The 16,178-nt window shown below is 37.0% G+C and overlaps 1 protein-coding gene across 1 annotated transcript in view; it reads left to right on the top strand.

The window, feature by feature from the left end:
* LOC119152714 (sodium channel protein type 2 subunit alpha-like) overlaps positions 1-16,178 on the top strand; it is a 78,713-nt gene that overhangs the window by 21,445 nt on the left and 41,090 nt on the right. Inside the window, 9 exon segments of the mRNA XM_037398340.1 lie at positions 1,876-2,004; positions 2,490-2,581; positions 3,633-3,905; positions 4,204-4,267; positions 5,123-5,264; positions 5,416-5,622; positions 9,478-9,777; positions 12,900-13,247; positions 14,937-15,069. Coding sequence (XP_037254237.1) covers positions 1,876-2,004; positions 2,490-2,581; positions 3,633-3,905; positions 4,204-4,267; positions 5,123-5,264; positions 5,416-5,622; positions 9,478-9,777; positions 12,900-13,247; positions 14,937-15,069 — 1,688 coding nt within the window.

The raw sequence follows: 16,178 nt of genomic DNA, 5'->3' as shown, positions 1-16,178 counted from the left end.
TCCTTGGGTGTTCTGAGCTGTAAATCAGAAAAGGAGCTCCAGAACTACAAATGTGATTTAAATTTGTTGCATGCCAATGGTGAGGCCAGCCATGTATTTCATGAGTATCCATGATCTCAGTACAGTGGGACATTCATCATGGCTCACTGATGCAAACTCACAACTGCCAGCCACAGCAAGCACACACAGCACTCAAACCACTAGAAACTCAAACTGCTCAGAAGGGGCCGTACCTATGAAGGAGTAACAAAGAGCTGGCAGAGTAAGGAAACCACAAAGTATCTCTGCTTCTCTTTCTTGTTCACAGTTATACATGCATATTTGCTCTCTAAGCAAATACAGATACACATTTTCCTTTCAAATATTATAGAATCATAGAACCATTTAGGTTGGAAAAGACCTTTAAGATCACCGAGTCCAACCATTAAGCCAGGACTGCCAAGTCCACCATTAAACCATGTCCCTAAGCTCCGCATCTAGATGTTTTTTAAACACTTCTAGGGATGGTGATTCCACCACCTCCCTGGGCAGCCTGTTCCAACGCTTGACTACCATTTCAGTGAAGAATTTTTTCCTAATATCCAACCTAAACCTCCCCTGGTGCAACTTGAGGCCATTTCCGCTTCTCCTGTCGTTTGTTACCTGGGAGAAGAGACCGACCCCCACCTGCCTACAGCCTCCTCTCAGGCAGTTGTAGAGAGCCATGAAGTTCCCCCCTGAGCCTCCTTCTCTCCATACTAAACAGCCCCAGTTCCTTCAGCCGCCTCTCATAAGACTTGTGCTCCAGCCCCTTCACCAGCTTCGCTGCCCTTCTCTGGACACGCTCCAGCACCAATACGTCCCTCTTGAAGTGAGGGGCCCAAAAATGAACACAGTGTTTGAGCTGCAGCCTCACCAGTGCTGAGTACAGGGGGACAACCACTTCCCTTGTCCTGCTGGTCACTGTTTTGGATACAAGCCAGGTTGAGTGTCTTTTTTTTCTTTGAAATAATACTACTCATGAAAAACCTGGTTCTAACCACTTGTGGGTTCTTTCACTACCCCCTTTTCTCCAATAACCATTATTGACTTCTGTTTATTTATTTCACTGCATTAAGGAATCTTACTCTGAATGCTGTATTTAGAAACTGCACTCTGTTCCCAGTATGTTTAACGTGACTATGGCTTGTTAGGGTTGCTGAGAGTCTGAAAGGAGACCAGTAGGGTCTGTAGGCAGATTTCCTTTATCCCAGAGGTCCACACAGACCTGTGTGGGTCTGAGGAAGTCCCTGCATTTCGCTGGTTATAACTGACTATTCTGTGTTTTTAAATGAATGGTTGTTCTCACACGAGGTAAATTGGTAATCATGCTCCACACCTTTAAAAAAGAGCAGTCTGGGCATGCTTTCTTATATTTAATGATTATTTATGAAATAAACTTGTATTAAAGGCATGAGTATAGTTATTACCAAGAACTGACTTTCACAAAGCTCTCTGATTTCTACATTTAAAAAAAAATATCTTCATTTTTTGTTACACTTAGACATCTACCCGATTTGTGAATGCAAGCAAATAAGCAGCTCTGTGAGTGCTGGAGAATGTAGATATAAAGACCAAAGTCTGAACATATCTATAAATATTAGAGTCTGAAATTATTTGCAAGCACAAAAACCGAGATTAGATCAACCTTTTAGAAAATGAACAGTGTATATGTGTCAGGTTCAAATTTCATCTACTGAACAATGATTATATTCTTAAATGTTTGGGGCAAGTTCATTATTTCCTCCATTCACTTCTACATACTTCTTTTCTTGTAAGTCATCTTTGATAAAGAATGGCATTGTCTATAAGCATAAGTATGCAAAAATTCATTATTCCTGCTCTGCTGTTTTTCAGGTACACTTTCACTGGAATTTATACCTTTGAATCACTTATCAAAATTCTTGCGAGGGGCTTCTGCTTAGAAGGTTTTACTTTTTTGCGAGACCCATGGAACTGGCTTGACTTCAGTGTCATTTTAATGGCGTAAGTGGTTCAAGAACTTTTTAAGCTTTTAGGGCATGAAATTAGTGACAAATATTATTTCAGTACGTATATTGATTTGAAGGTATTTAACTTCTGTAACCTGTGAAGTTTAGGCACTGTATCACACATTCTAGTGCTCATAAATGAAATTAAAATATGGCAGGAGCCAGCATCGAGCTGAGGGACACTAATTTCATGTCCTACATTTTTCTGCTCACCAGAATGGAAGCCATACCTTTGACTTCATGTCACCACCCTATTGCAAACTAATTAGTTTAATTAGCTGTTCAAATACAAATCAGTGAGTTTCGCTTCATTGAAATTTAAGCAAAATTGATGAAAATAAAAATTATAACAGTAGGTGTACTGAAGAGACAGGTAAATTTTGAAGCATGATTACTAATATTGCCACAGAGGTTTTGAAAACCCACATAATTAGTATAAGCTCTGCCTCAATTCTAAATAACTGTGATTTAATCCTACAGGTATGTAACAGAATTTGTAAACCTAGGCAATGTTTCAGCTCTTCGAACTTTCAGAGTATTGAGAGCTTTGAAAACTATTTCTGTAATCCCAGGTAAGAAGTAGTTGGTGTAAGGTGTTAGGCCCCTCGTATCTCCAACTGTTATTTGTGTGCTGTCATTGTGTTTGTGTGTGAACTCCCCTATTACAGATATGTGACAGAGTTTGTGGACCTGGGCAATGTCTCAGCGTTGAGAACATTCAGAGTTCTCCGAGCTTTGAAAACAATATCGGTCATTCCAGGTGAGAGCTAGGTTAAACACCGAGGCTGACTTTCGTTCCATTGAAGTTGAATTCACTTCTTTTGAGCATAAGTCTTGCTGTTTGCTGCTCGTGTTGCCAAAAAAAAAAAAAAAAAAAAGAAAAAAAGTTAAAAAAAGGCATGGATCATAAGCCTGGATTATGATTCTTTGCCTTTTCAGCACTAGCTTCTTTTATTTTGCAAAATCAGCCTTTGAGTTTAACAGATTCTTGCATGAAACATAAAATATGAGGCCTATGGGTTATTTTGCTTTGTTTTTCTGCATTTTGTTACAACAAGTTGTCTCTACATTAAAAAAGCTTTAGCGCTATGGCTTTCTTGATTTTGAATTTTTTCCTTTATTTTACACCTAAAATTGACATTAGTCTTAAAGACAACCAAGTAACAAGAAAAAAAGCTACCAAAAAGGACATAAATATTGAACAGGAAAGTTTATCAAATGCAAATGATTTTTTTCTTCAAAATTACTTGCAATTCTATCTCTGTACTATCTTCATACTATTGTGAAGTCATATGTAATATTAACTGGAAAATGAATCATTGGCAGAATATTAAATGCAGAGAAAAATTAAAAAATTAAATCAACACTGTAAAAGGAAAGCATGATTGATAAAATTTCCTGCTTGAGAATAACATTATATATTCAATTTATTGGAATATATGTACATTGCATATTCATAAAAAAGAATCTTTTTCTTTCATCTTCACAAGCTCTGAGGCTGCTTATGAAGCTTTACTTTTTGAAAAATAAAAAATATTTTTTTAAGTGTCTGCATGACATCTTAATTATACGGGAAGGGCAAAGATACTCTTTGATAAATCTGTGGATCTTTTCTCTTTGCAGGCCTAAAGACTATTGTAGGAGCCCTAATTCAGTCTGTGAAGAAGCTCTCGGACGTAATGATCCTGACTGTGTTTTGTCTGAGTGTATTCGCACTAATAGGGCTGCAGCTGTTCATGGGCAACTTGAGGAATAAATGCCTGCAGTGGCCTCCAGACAATTCTACTTTTGAAATAAATGTTATTTCCTACTTTAACAGCACAATGGATGAAAATGGTACATTTGTTAATATGACAGTGAGCACATTTAACTGGAAGGATTACATTGAGGATGAAAGTAAGAATGTCTGATGTAACTATTTTTAATATATTTTTGGCTATAGTATGCAACTATTTGTGTACAAACAAAGAACATTTGTATTTCTGCCTTATGTAGAACTGCTTAGGGTCACTGACTGACAGAGATCAAATACATACAATAAACAAGTACAATAACCAGAAGGGCTCCTAAACAAACTACAAAGTGACCAGCAGCTAGCCACTTCGATTTTATTACAATTTATTTTTATTTTGCTTTTTAGTACTTTCCACTTAATTTGATTTATTCACGTATATTTCTAATGCTTTCTACACAGCTCATTTTTACATTTTGGAAGGACAAAGAGATGCCCTACTTTGTGGTAATAGCTCTGACGCAGGGTAAGAGCCTTTCAAAAATCCTTTGGTATGTTCTGTAGAAAAAGAAATAACATGAAACCTATCTGTAGCAGTTGTAACTCTGTATTTAGCCATGTTAAAGAACTTACAGAGTTTTGCTGCTAAACAATGATTACTTAATTAAGTCAAATTATTTTACTTTCTGACTAAACCAAATAATAAGTCATTCTTCCAGCTTGATTGGAAAATGATGTTGGTGTTAATGATAAAAAACTCTTGTAAAGTCTATTTTGGAGATGCACTGACTGAAGAAAGTAGGATGAAAGCAAAGGTTAGAACTGAGAAAGAGATTATGTAAAATATTAAGAAGGCGTGGTATTGACTTCATAATTCAAGACTGAATCTTTATTTTTCAAGCCTAACTCTTTTCCATTACTGGAAAATTCTGCCATACATATGTGCCCCATTATGAGCCTAGAATTCTTAGCTGAACTCCCAATACCTAAATGGCAACAGTGAACTCAGCATTATGTGGGAGATCCCTAAACGTACAATTGGAATTAGCTAATAATATTGTTTAATCTTTCTGTAACCTTAACAATATTTTAGCAATTATTTCTGCCAGGAAATTATTCATTTGGCATAAAGATTTTATTTGCAAAATGAGACTGAGGAGAATTTAAATATTTCGACCATTTCAACAGCTGGAAAGGGTATCTTTCATTTATAGTCTTATTAGTTCTTTTCTCAAGACTTTTTTTTTTCCCTGAATGAATTTAATTGTAATTCATGGATTTCCTGTGGAAAAATAATGCATATTGTTCCAAAAAATAATAAATATGTTCTAGAAAGAAAGAAAAGTTGTAACAAAGTACCTCCTCTTTGGTTTTCACATAGGCAGTGCCCAGAGGGATATATCTGTGTGAAAGCTGGTAGAAACCCCAACTATGGTTACACAAGTTTTGACACCTTTAGTTGGGCTTTTTTGTCACTCTTTCGGCTAATGACTCAGGACTTCTGGGAAAACCTGTATCAGTTGGTAAGAAATTTTTATGACATCTAAAGTAAACTGTAGGTGACATACAAAAATATATGATAGGCTTATTTGTAGATGAGCTGAAAGCATAATGTTGTTGCAGTAACAAAGATAAGTGGTAGAATAATACATAGATATGCTTTCTACTCCCTAGACACTACGTGCTGCTGGGAAGACATACATGATATTTTTTGTTCTGGTGATTTTTCTGGGTTCTTTCTACCTGATCAACTTGATCCTGGCTGTGGTTGCCATGGCCTATGAAGAACAGAATCAAGCAACCATGGAAGAAGCAGAGCAGAAAGAGGCAGAATTTCAACAGATGCTGGAACAACTGAAGAAGCAACAAGAAGAAGCTCAGGTAATGGAGAAAATTTTATTTGCCGAACAGCCTTGTTCTTCAGGCAAGGATAATATTTTTTTTATGAGTTAGAATATGTATAAATTGCATAAAAATGCAATGAGTTACAGAAAGAAAAAAAGTCTTGTTTACCACAAAAGTTATAGAAGTGGAAATAGGCAATGAAAATCAGGAAGTAATGGTGCCTAGGGGTATGGTTCAATGATGGACTTGGCAGTCCTGGGTTAACTGTTGGACTTGATGATCTCAAAGGTCTTCTTCAACCTAAATGATTCTATAATTCTATTAAGATAAAATAAAACAAAACAAAGAAATAGCAAAAAGACAAGCTAATGGTACAGAAAAGAGTTCCACTAAGGTCATCAAAAGACTAGAAGTAAAATATTTGTAATAAGGGTGTTCTGTAGCCATAGCTCATGATACTTTTATGTTACAGATCTTACGAACAGCATGAAGAAAGTCTAGTGACATTACTTCTGGTTTACAGTCTGAGTGAGAATTGCCAGGCTTGCTATACTTAATAGTTCTTCCCCAGCATTCAGAAAATAGAGGGAAGTATTGAAATCAGAGTTATTTTAGGTTTCTACCAGCAAGGTATTGCATCATGTCCCTAATTCAAGCACAGTGAAGTCAATCAGAAGTTTATATATCCTTAGAACAGACTAGCAATATTTATAACAAAGGTATTACTTCAGAGTACTTTTAAAGTAATCTTTGTTTTCTGTGAAAAGAGAATAAAATTATTTAAATTTTTATGCAAAAAAAGACATTTTAATATATATATTTGTGTGAGGTTTTCTTATCTGAAAGTAAAATATATGCAAGAGTTCAGCTCTGTGAGTCAGACATCTGCCTAGTTTCTGGACTGATTTTCTATTGCTTTTCATATGGCATATCATAGTTTTCAACAGGACAATTTTTATTAAATGATAACAAACTAGAATCTTCTATGAGACTATAGTTTTGGTAGTATTTTACAGCTACTTTCAGTAAGTTAGAATGATTCTGTAAAGTGCTACCAGAAAGTGAAACTGCTTCTTTTTCTTGAAAAGAAAGCTTTATGCATGACCTGTGAAATCTAATTAGCATATCTCTATTTTAGGCATTAAACCTTATCACTTCCAAATCACTAAAGAAAAATCAGAATCCTACAAAATTCAAATTTAAAAAAAAGTTAAATATCAGAAGGGAATAGGTGGTTGTTTTTTTTAAAAAAAAAAACCCTGATATTTTCATCCATGAAAGACACTAAATCATATTATATCAAAAAATACCAGGAGGCACATCTAGATGTTTGTGTGTTTAAGAGTGGGGCCAGAGATGAAGCTGATCCAGAATTAGGAGAAAAATAGAACCATATGAAACAGAGAATACAGGGAAGGCTGGATAATAGCCCTGGAAAGTTGTTACTTTTTTAAATGAATGTCCACTCAATTCATTATTAAGGAAAGCAGTATTACAGTGAAGATCCCTTTTGTACATGAAAATATTAGCTGAAAGTAGGCATTACAAGGTGAGACAAAAATGAGTATGGGACCCGTCTCTTCACTCCCTTGACACTGAAAATACTCATCCATAAACCTAAATCATCACAGCAGTCTTTGGATTGCTCCACTTGTTTGACCTTTGATGTCAGTATTATGAAGTAGATGGGTGATAACTCAGCGTCTGCTGCCTTTCTTTCTGTTAGAGCATTTGAAGGACAACATCATGAAACCAGTGTGACAAAATTTTGAGTATAATTTTTTTGAATTGAAAACACTTCAGAATCCTTTTAATACCCCATTTAGCAGAAAAAGTCTGTATCAAGTCAACTTGTATAGCATGGGTTGGATATTGTGGTGCAGAAAGCCATTAATTCATACTATGAGGTTTCAAACTATCCTTTCCTGCTGTAGAGAGAGATGTCATCATTCCTGAAATATGTGGCATTGAATATAATATGTTTTGCTGGATAATTACTGGTCATCTTATATAATTCTAGTCTCTTGCCATTTACCACACCACCCTTTTTTTGTAAGTTCACAGCAGCCTGTTAACTTCCCAAACATAATTTCCACTGCAGAATTTCATTGCAATCTCCCAGGCAGTTCTTTCTGGGAAAAGTACTGGAAACACTCTCAATTCTTCCTTTATTTGATGACTAAATGAACTGGTTTCCCTAACGAACCAAGTGAGGTAGGCTGGCCACTGTCAGTGAAGATACTGGTCCTAAGTTTTGGGATGGCTTTTTGCTCCAGTAAGTCATCTCATCTCTTTGTATCAGAGAAGAAACCTAAACTTTTTCTCCTCTATGGCCACGTCAGCAACAGACAATAGAGTTACTTGTGTGTATCTATAACAAAGACCCGGAGTGCTGTTACAGTGGGAAATGCAGGAAAGCAAACGTGAAGAGGGGTTGCAGACATGTCTAGAGGGTGTGCCTGTTGCCAGGCAAGTGTGGGGAGTGTCCTTGCTGTGAAGACAGTGAGGAAAGGATGGATTCAACTTCTTGCAGGCTGCTAGTTGGATTATGATACACTAACTCATATGGTGGATGTTAGGGATTAGTTTTCTCAAACTCAGAAGGGATCAGCTAAATTAGATTATGACATGGGGGTTTTCTTGAGAGAAAATGGGGAAGCAGGTCTGAAATACATGAAAAAACATCATGTTTCTACTTTTTTGACTGCCTTAATTTTAGACCAGTGTCTTGTGCAGCAAGTAAATTTGCAGGCACACCAAACTGGGAGGTAGTGTTGATCTGCTTGAGGGCAGGGAGGCTCTGCAGAGGGATCTGGACAGGCTGTACCAATGGGCCAAGGCCAGTTATAGGAGATTCAACAAGGAGAAGGGCCGGGTCCTGCACTTGGGTCACAACAACCCCACACAACACTACAGGCTTCGGGAAGGGTGGCTGGAAAGATGCCCGGAGGAAAAGGAGCTGGAGGTGCTGCTCAACAGCCAGCCAAATATGAGCCAGCAGTGTGCCCAGGTGGCCAAAAAGGCCAAGAGCATTCTGGCTTGTATCCAAAACAGTGTGGCCAGCAGGACAAGGGAAGTGGTTGTCCCCCTGTACTCAGCACTGGTGAGGCTGCAGCTCAAACACTGTGTTCATTTTTGGGCCCCTCACTTCAAGAGGGACGTATTGGTGCTGGAGCGTGTCCAGAGAAGGGCAGCGAAGCTGGTGAAGGGGCTGGAGCACAAGTCTTATGAGAGGCAGCTGAGGGAACTGGGGCTGTTTAGTGTGGAGAGAAGGAGGCTCAGGGGGGAACTTCATGGCTCTCTACAACTGCCTGAGAGGAGGCTGTAGGCAGGTGGGGGTCGGTCTCTTCTCCCAGGTAACAAACGACAGGAGAAGCGGAAATGGCCTCAAGTTGCACCAGGGGAGGTTTAGGTTGGATATTAGGAAAAAATTCTTCACTGAAATGGTAGTCAAGCGTTGGAACAGGCTGCCCAGGGAGGTGGTGGAATCACCATCCCTAGAAGTGTTTAAAAAACATCTAGATGCGGAGCTTAGGGACATGGTTTAATGGTGGACTTGGCAGTCCTGGCTTAATGGTTGGACTTGGTGATCTTAAAGGTCTTTTCCAACCTAAATGATTCTTTGAGTCTATTCTATGATTCTTAGTCTTTAAGGAACAATATTTTTATTTTTCTGCTGAGGCTGATGCTTCAAGTAGTTTATGCTATTAAACAATGAGGAGCTATACAGCTCAATACTTTACCTTCAGTTCAATTTGTCTGTGTATATTTGCATATGCAGGGTTGTACAACCAGCAGTATTACCACAGTGGTAATAAAAACAGTTGATAAAAGCCTATAAAGTTGTTAATTTTTCACCTACTAAGAATACCTTGCTTTGTGACCTGACAGGCAACAGCAGCAGTAGCAGCAGCATCAGTTGCATCAAGAGATTTCAGTGGTGTAGGGGGATTAGGAGAACTCTTGGAAAGTTCTTCAGAAGCATCAAAGTTGAGCTCAAAGAGTGCTAAAGAAAGAAGAAACAGAAGGAAGAAAAGAAGACAGAAAGAAATGTCTGAAGCAGAGGACAAAGGAGATATTGATAAGTTCCCCAAGTCCGAGTCAGAAGACAGTATTAGGAGGAAAAGTTTCCGCTTCTCCACAGAAGGAAGTCAATTGACATATGAGAAAAGGTTCACATCTCCTCACCAGGTACAGCACTATTTTTTTTATTAAATCATGTACATCTACTCTAATTTGGTTTTGAATGACATTAAAGCAGCTGCACATGTTGGAATTTATGTAAAAGGTGAGTGAAGAAAAAAACCAGTGGTAGTACCATTAAAAGTGTTGAAGTTTGGTATGGTTTGACCCATTCTATTAGAAAAGGGATAAAACCAACATACCAAAGATAATTGTAAATTTAATTAAAACATTTCTGAAAATTAAGATGCATCTGGTAGGTTGGAGAAAGAATCAAAGACTCTTTGATCAGTACTCACATATTTGCATTAATCAACCATAGGTTCTCTGTTCTGCATCAATTTTAAAACTGTACCAATATGTGGGGTTTTTTAGCAGACCACATCATCAAAATACCCTGCATACGAAATTCCACACTATCATTAGTTTCTATTGTTTTCCTTAATTAGCATCTTTAAGTGGCAGATAATGAGAGAAGTAGCTCTAGTAGTTCACAATAAAGACAAACTATGTAGACATCGTCTGGACTTATAAGAATTTAGTCATACTGTTCTTTTTCATTACAAATTCATTATACAAGATGGAGCATCATTGCAATCATAGAAAAAAATATTTAGGAATGACCTCTGGAAATCATTTAGCCCAAACTTCAAAGCTCTACTCCCTTAAATCAAAAGATCTCTTCCATCGCTTAAGGATACCTTTGCCTATTTCAAGTCTACACACAGTTATGGTATTTGTAGAAAAATCACTCAAAATGCATCTCTTCAAAATAATCTTGTCTGCTCTCAGCTAATAGATGACATTTAGCTACCAATACTACCCATGTTTAACTACCAACGTTTATGGCATTTAATGTTCATATCAAGTGTGTTACTTTACAGACTCATATTAAATATGAGATTCAGTGGCAGAAATGCTTCTCACTGAAATAAATGCACTGAGGGGAGGAAAACTTAATTTGAAACAAAACCTCAGTAATTAGTCAAATATAAGGGATGATGCCTAGTCTGAAAAAGATACGTTGCCTGCATATAAATGAAATAAAACTGAGCTGCCACAAGAGTGGAAGGATTACAGGCTGTAGAACTGGTAAAGGGAGAGGTGGTTTATCTTGTTAGTCGTGCAGTTAGCTCCCTGGTGAAATAGGTTGGCAGAGCATGAAACGACACAGTCGAATGGTAAGAGGAGATTATCATCATCTGCCCAGTTGGCCCCTGTTGAGGTTTAGTCCTTTGACACAGTATTCCATTGCAGATGAATGGTGCAGCCCGCAAGAAAAGCCAAGCTTTCCTTTCAGACCTTACTTTCCAGGAGCATGTAGACGCATAGGTTTCTGCCTCTACATGTGTTAGAATTGCAGCCATTTTGGCTTGTATCTTTTGTCTCAAACCAACAGGGGCTTGCAGAGCAGGCATTACTCCTCCCAGATCACTGAGGGGCCTGATCCAATTAGTTGTGCTCAGAACATGATAACACATATTGGAAAGATTGGACTACAAACAAAACATAGCAGTCATGGAAACATTCTCTAAAAAAAACCAAGGGCAGTGGTAGTAGTCAGATGCAACCTAGTGAGTGTGTGGTTTCTTGAAGGACTGTAGATTGGCCAAATACATTTACAAATATATGTACAAAGGGTGTAGTACCACTTGGTCAGAATTCATTGTTATGCTCTATAGCAGCTAAAGCTTTTTTTTTAGATAAAATTATCTTTCAGCATAAACAAAACAACACTTTTTCTCCATCCAAATTTACATAAATGGGTTAGCAAAATCATTTGGCTGATATTCTTCAAGTAAATTGGCCTGAGGCTGACAGCCAGCATAGAAAATTTCAGCCCAAATTATTAAAATTTGGTATAGTTGTAAAAGCAGAAAAAATACATCTCATAACAATAAAAACACCTTCCAGCCTTTATAACAGGCAGTACTGCCAGTTCAGAGCACACATTATGTCTGTGTATGTATAAATCTGAGTATGAATATACAGAGTTACATACGGATTGATATATGCACATATTGAGTGTTTGGTTTTCACAGTATTAATATAGGCTTATATATTACAGTGCAGTTTTCACGTTCACTTTAATTATCGTGGGATAAAACCCACTGCTATTGCAAGTGAGCATTTTCCACCTGCAAAACAAGTGAAAAATTGAGAGTCATCTTGAACCAGGTTTTTTATGTTCCAAGATGAGAAGATCTGTACAAATGCAGAATTGAAGAAAGCTTAACACAAGGTTTCTTTTTTTCTGCAATAAGTACTCATTTTATTTATTCATGAATGCTGTTAATAAAATATGTAGCAAGGGAGAAGAACATTCCATTAACCAGCTTCTACTGTAATTAAAAGATGAATTACCAACAACCACTAATTTATTTTTCTCATTTGTAAGAGGATATCTTTAGATAACTCTGTGTCTCATGAATGGCTGCTTTAAGCTGCCTGATGGCCAAGTGGTACCTTCTGGTAGGTGTGCAGCCTGCTCTAGCCTCCACAGTGCTATATGCACAAGTATGCTATTAGTCATGTTCATACTGTACGTCCAGAGTTTCCCCAAGCCATTGCCTCTGTCTTTTAGTTTTAGAGTACTGCATATATTGTTCCCACTATTGAGCTTATTGTGAAGAAGGCAGACAAGTTGTTCACATCAGCTTAGATGGAATTTAATGCCAACCTTAAGACCACTTCTGCCTCTAGCAAATAGAATAGAAAACAATGATCAGTGACCATTACCTGGGTCCATAGGAACCCAGGGGATGAAGAAGGGAAGAAAAGTAAAAGATTTTAACTCTGTTCTCTAATAGAAGGAATAAAAGACAAATACCTGCAAAACCTTGATAGTGATGTTGACAACTGTGTCCAGCAGTCATGGGTCTAAACAAATTCAGCCTGCCACCTTTGTTCAAAAATGTTCTGCACAACTTTTCCTCAGTCCTGATACATTACATTAAAAAGAATTTTTCCCCTCTACTTCAGGTCCCCTAATGAGCACATTCCCCTGATACTGATAGTATTGAAGAAAAAAGTGGCTACCCTTCCTCCAGCACTGTAACTATTCATTGAAAAGCCAAGAACTTCAAACCTCAGTTCTAATGCTGTTTTGATTTGTATCAATTCTTTTACAGTCTTTGCTAAGCATTCGTGGTTCCCTGTTCTCACCAAGGCGCAACAGCAAAACAAGCATTTTCAGTTTCAGAGGTCATGCAAAGGATATAGGATCTGAAAATGACTTTGCTGATGATGAGCACAGCACTCTTGAAGACAATGAGAGCAGAAGAGATTCTCTTTTTGTTCCAAATCGACATGGGGAACGGCGCAACAGTAATATTAGTCAGGCAAGTGTGTCATCTAGAATGGTACCAGCTGTTCCAGTAAATGGGAAGATGCACAGCACTGTGGATTGCAATGGAGTTGTTTCTTTGGTTGGAGGACCTTCAACTCTAACTTCACCTACTGGTCAGCTTATACCAGAGGTAATTATAAGTAAACAGTTTCGTTCAGGCATGGAATTTTTTCTTATTGTTCACCTCTGCATGTCTTATAATTTCTTAGAGCTGTGAGAAATAACTTCCAATACTTTCTAAATAACAGAACATAAGGGGAAAAAAGTCCTTAACCTGGTATGTCTGAGCCTCAGCAAAGTATTATATTCTCCTTGACTATAGCAAGGGATCCACACATAGAAAGAAAAAAGCATAAATTGAATTTAACAATTTGTATACAGTTTCACCTGATCAACAAAGGTAGACATTTGATATGTAACTTGCAAATACATACAGGAAACCACTTGCAAAATTAAGCAGAATGCAGTTACTAATCCCATGATAGTTAATTGAAATAGCCCTTACAGAATTTATGTTGAAGATGCTTTTCTTATCACTTACTTGAGGAAAGTATGTAAAAATCCTCTGTACCTTTGTAATTACTTTGTATTTCAGTCTGTTTCATATTTTTTCATACATAGTATTTTAATATATATTCAGTATGGTATTTTGGTGGCTATAATAGCATTGTATTTAACTTGAAAATATTTTGATAAGTATTGAGATTTCATTACTACTGTTATACATTTATTTTTATTTTTGTTTCTCTCCTATCTTGATATAGACCTTCATACCAGAAATTCAACCAGATTACCTCAGAGGTTTTGTGTTTATAGTTCTATTTCAGAAATACATTCACTTGAAATTAGCCATTTAACTCAAGAGCTTTCTTTAAAGAAACAGTACTAGTGAATGCTCAGAAATGGTTTTTCATCTTCACACTCAGATGACTTTGAAATCCCTTATGAGTTCTGCATGCGTTTTTGTTCTTTTTCTGGATACGGAGAGAATAATGAGAAAAAAAGTGAGTGGTTTCCATGAATCACAGAATCAGAAAACCAGAAACCAAGATTTAGGAACTTCTTAATCCACTCCTGTGTTAAATCCCCAGGCCACACTCCAGAAGAAAAGAAGAGCAGCTACCAGGACACCTACACGCTACAGAGTAGTGACACATTAGGCACATTTAAATCAGAGCCGGGTAATAATGCTTAGCAAAGGCGATTAGAAGCCATACAGAACAGAGAAGGCTTGCACATTCACTGCAAGAATATATCACAAATTCAGTATGAGCTTTTCAGTAATAATTAGGTAGAAGAAATACTAAATAAGGTGATTTTTTTCTCATATAAAGTTTTCCAACCACACTTATCACGTTAGGAATGTAGTATATAGAATTAGAGATATAATCAATTCCTACAATTATAGTCATGTTTCTTGTATCAGAGTTACTTTCTTAAATAGTAGTTCACTTTCTGTACTCGCTTTAATTATTTAACATGATTAGCTGCTGGAAATTAAAGTGACAAGTTTCAACTTTGATCATTTTTTCTTGAAAGAATAATAATAGTCAGTAGCAAAGAGATACCTAGCAAAACTTTTGTTCACTCATTGGTCCCACATTGCCTTGGTATTATGTCCCCCACTTGATTATTTGTAGCACTGTACAAAATTCCCACTGAATTTCTCAAATTCCTACAGGAACAGAAACCTTCAGTTTGTAAGAGAAGTCTAGGATGCTGCACAAAGATGATTTTGATTATCAGTACAGTATTATACAGTAAATATTATTAATTGGCTGTTGAAAGTTGGTTTAATTCCCCAGTATTTCATTTACAGGGCACCGCTACAGAAACAGAAATAAGAAAAAGAAGACTGAGTTCTTATCAAATTTCCATGGAAATGCTGGAAGATTCTGCTGCCAGACAAAGAGCAATGAGTATAGTCAGCATACTTACAAATACAATGGAAGGTATTTGATGCATTTTATCTGACAGGCAGTTCAGTGAATTTCTGTTAACTACATGTGCAGCACAATTATGTACATAATTACCTTTGTACGTGTAAAACTGGACGTGTGAAATCTCTGAACATCAGGTACAAAAGGCTTTTGAGAATTTCTAAGATCATTTACTAACTAGCATTTCTAAATGCTTAGTCATTTAATTTTCATGACACTTTCCATAATATTACTCTACTGAGTGGACTAACAACGACAAAATAATCATAGCTAGGGGACTGCCAGAGCCCCAAACAGAAAGTACAAGGATTTCTTCATATAAAACATTAACAGGATCAATTAAGACACACAGGAATTGCTATGAACGGCAGTGATGTGCTAGAACAGTCATTGCCTTAAGGCATAAAATCCAAGGATAGACAATAGGAATTTGGAATGAAAAGAAATAGTTTTAAAGAAAACAAGCAACTGTAATCAACCCATGGCAACGCGCATGAACTGCCTTCCTTAAGCATTTCTTAAACCTTCTTAGGTAAGTATATCAAAGATAAAAAGATACTATATTTACTATATGAGAAAGCATACATTGTTGGAAATGTTTTGCTTATTTAATGAAAACTGAGTACACTCACACTACATACATATGCCATTAAAATACTTTTATAAGCTTAAAGGATCTATCTGCTGGATACTGGCACAGTGTGACAGCTGCCTGGTGGATGTCCGACAACACATGTTCTAAAAGGGCAAGAAATTACCAAGAAAATTTACAGTGTTCTTAGGATTACTTTGTCAGAATTAAAATATAGTTGAAGTCCTTTGCTCTCAGAGAAACAAATAGACCCCAAACTAATAGTCAGGAATATAAGGCTTATATCACCTATTTTCTTCTAAAAGTATTTGCAAGCCATTCTCACAAACGCGTGAAGTGTGAACTGTTGGTACCTCTTGATTCTTGTTGTGTGCGGTTCTTAGTTCTCCTCCCAGGTAGGGAGGATATCTCCTTAGAGGGTAATGGCTTTAAGCTGAAAGAGGGTAGATTTAGATTAGACATTAGGAAGAAATTCTTTAATGTGGACGTGTTGAGACACTGGAACAGGTTGCCCAGGGAAGTTGTGGAT

This window comes from Falco rusticolus, chromosome 8, assembly GCF_015220075.1.
Source record: "Falco rusticolus isolate bFalRus1 chromosome 8, bFalRus1.pri, whole genome shotgun sequence".
Lineage (NCBI taxonomy): Eukaryota > Metazoa > Chordata > Aves > Falconiformes > Falconidae > Falco > Falco rusticolus.
This window is presented reverse-complemented; position numbering and strand designations above follow the sequence as displayed.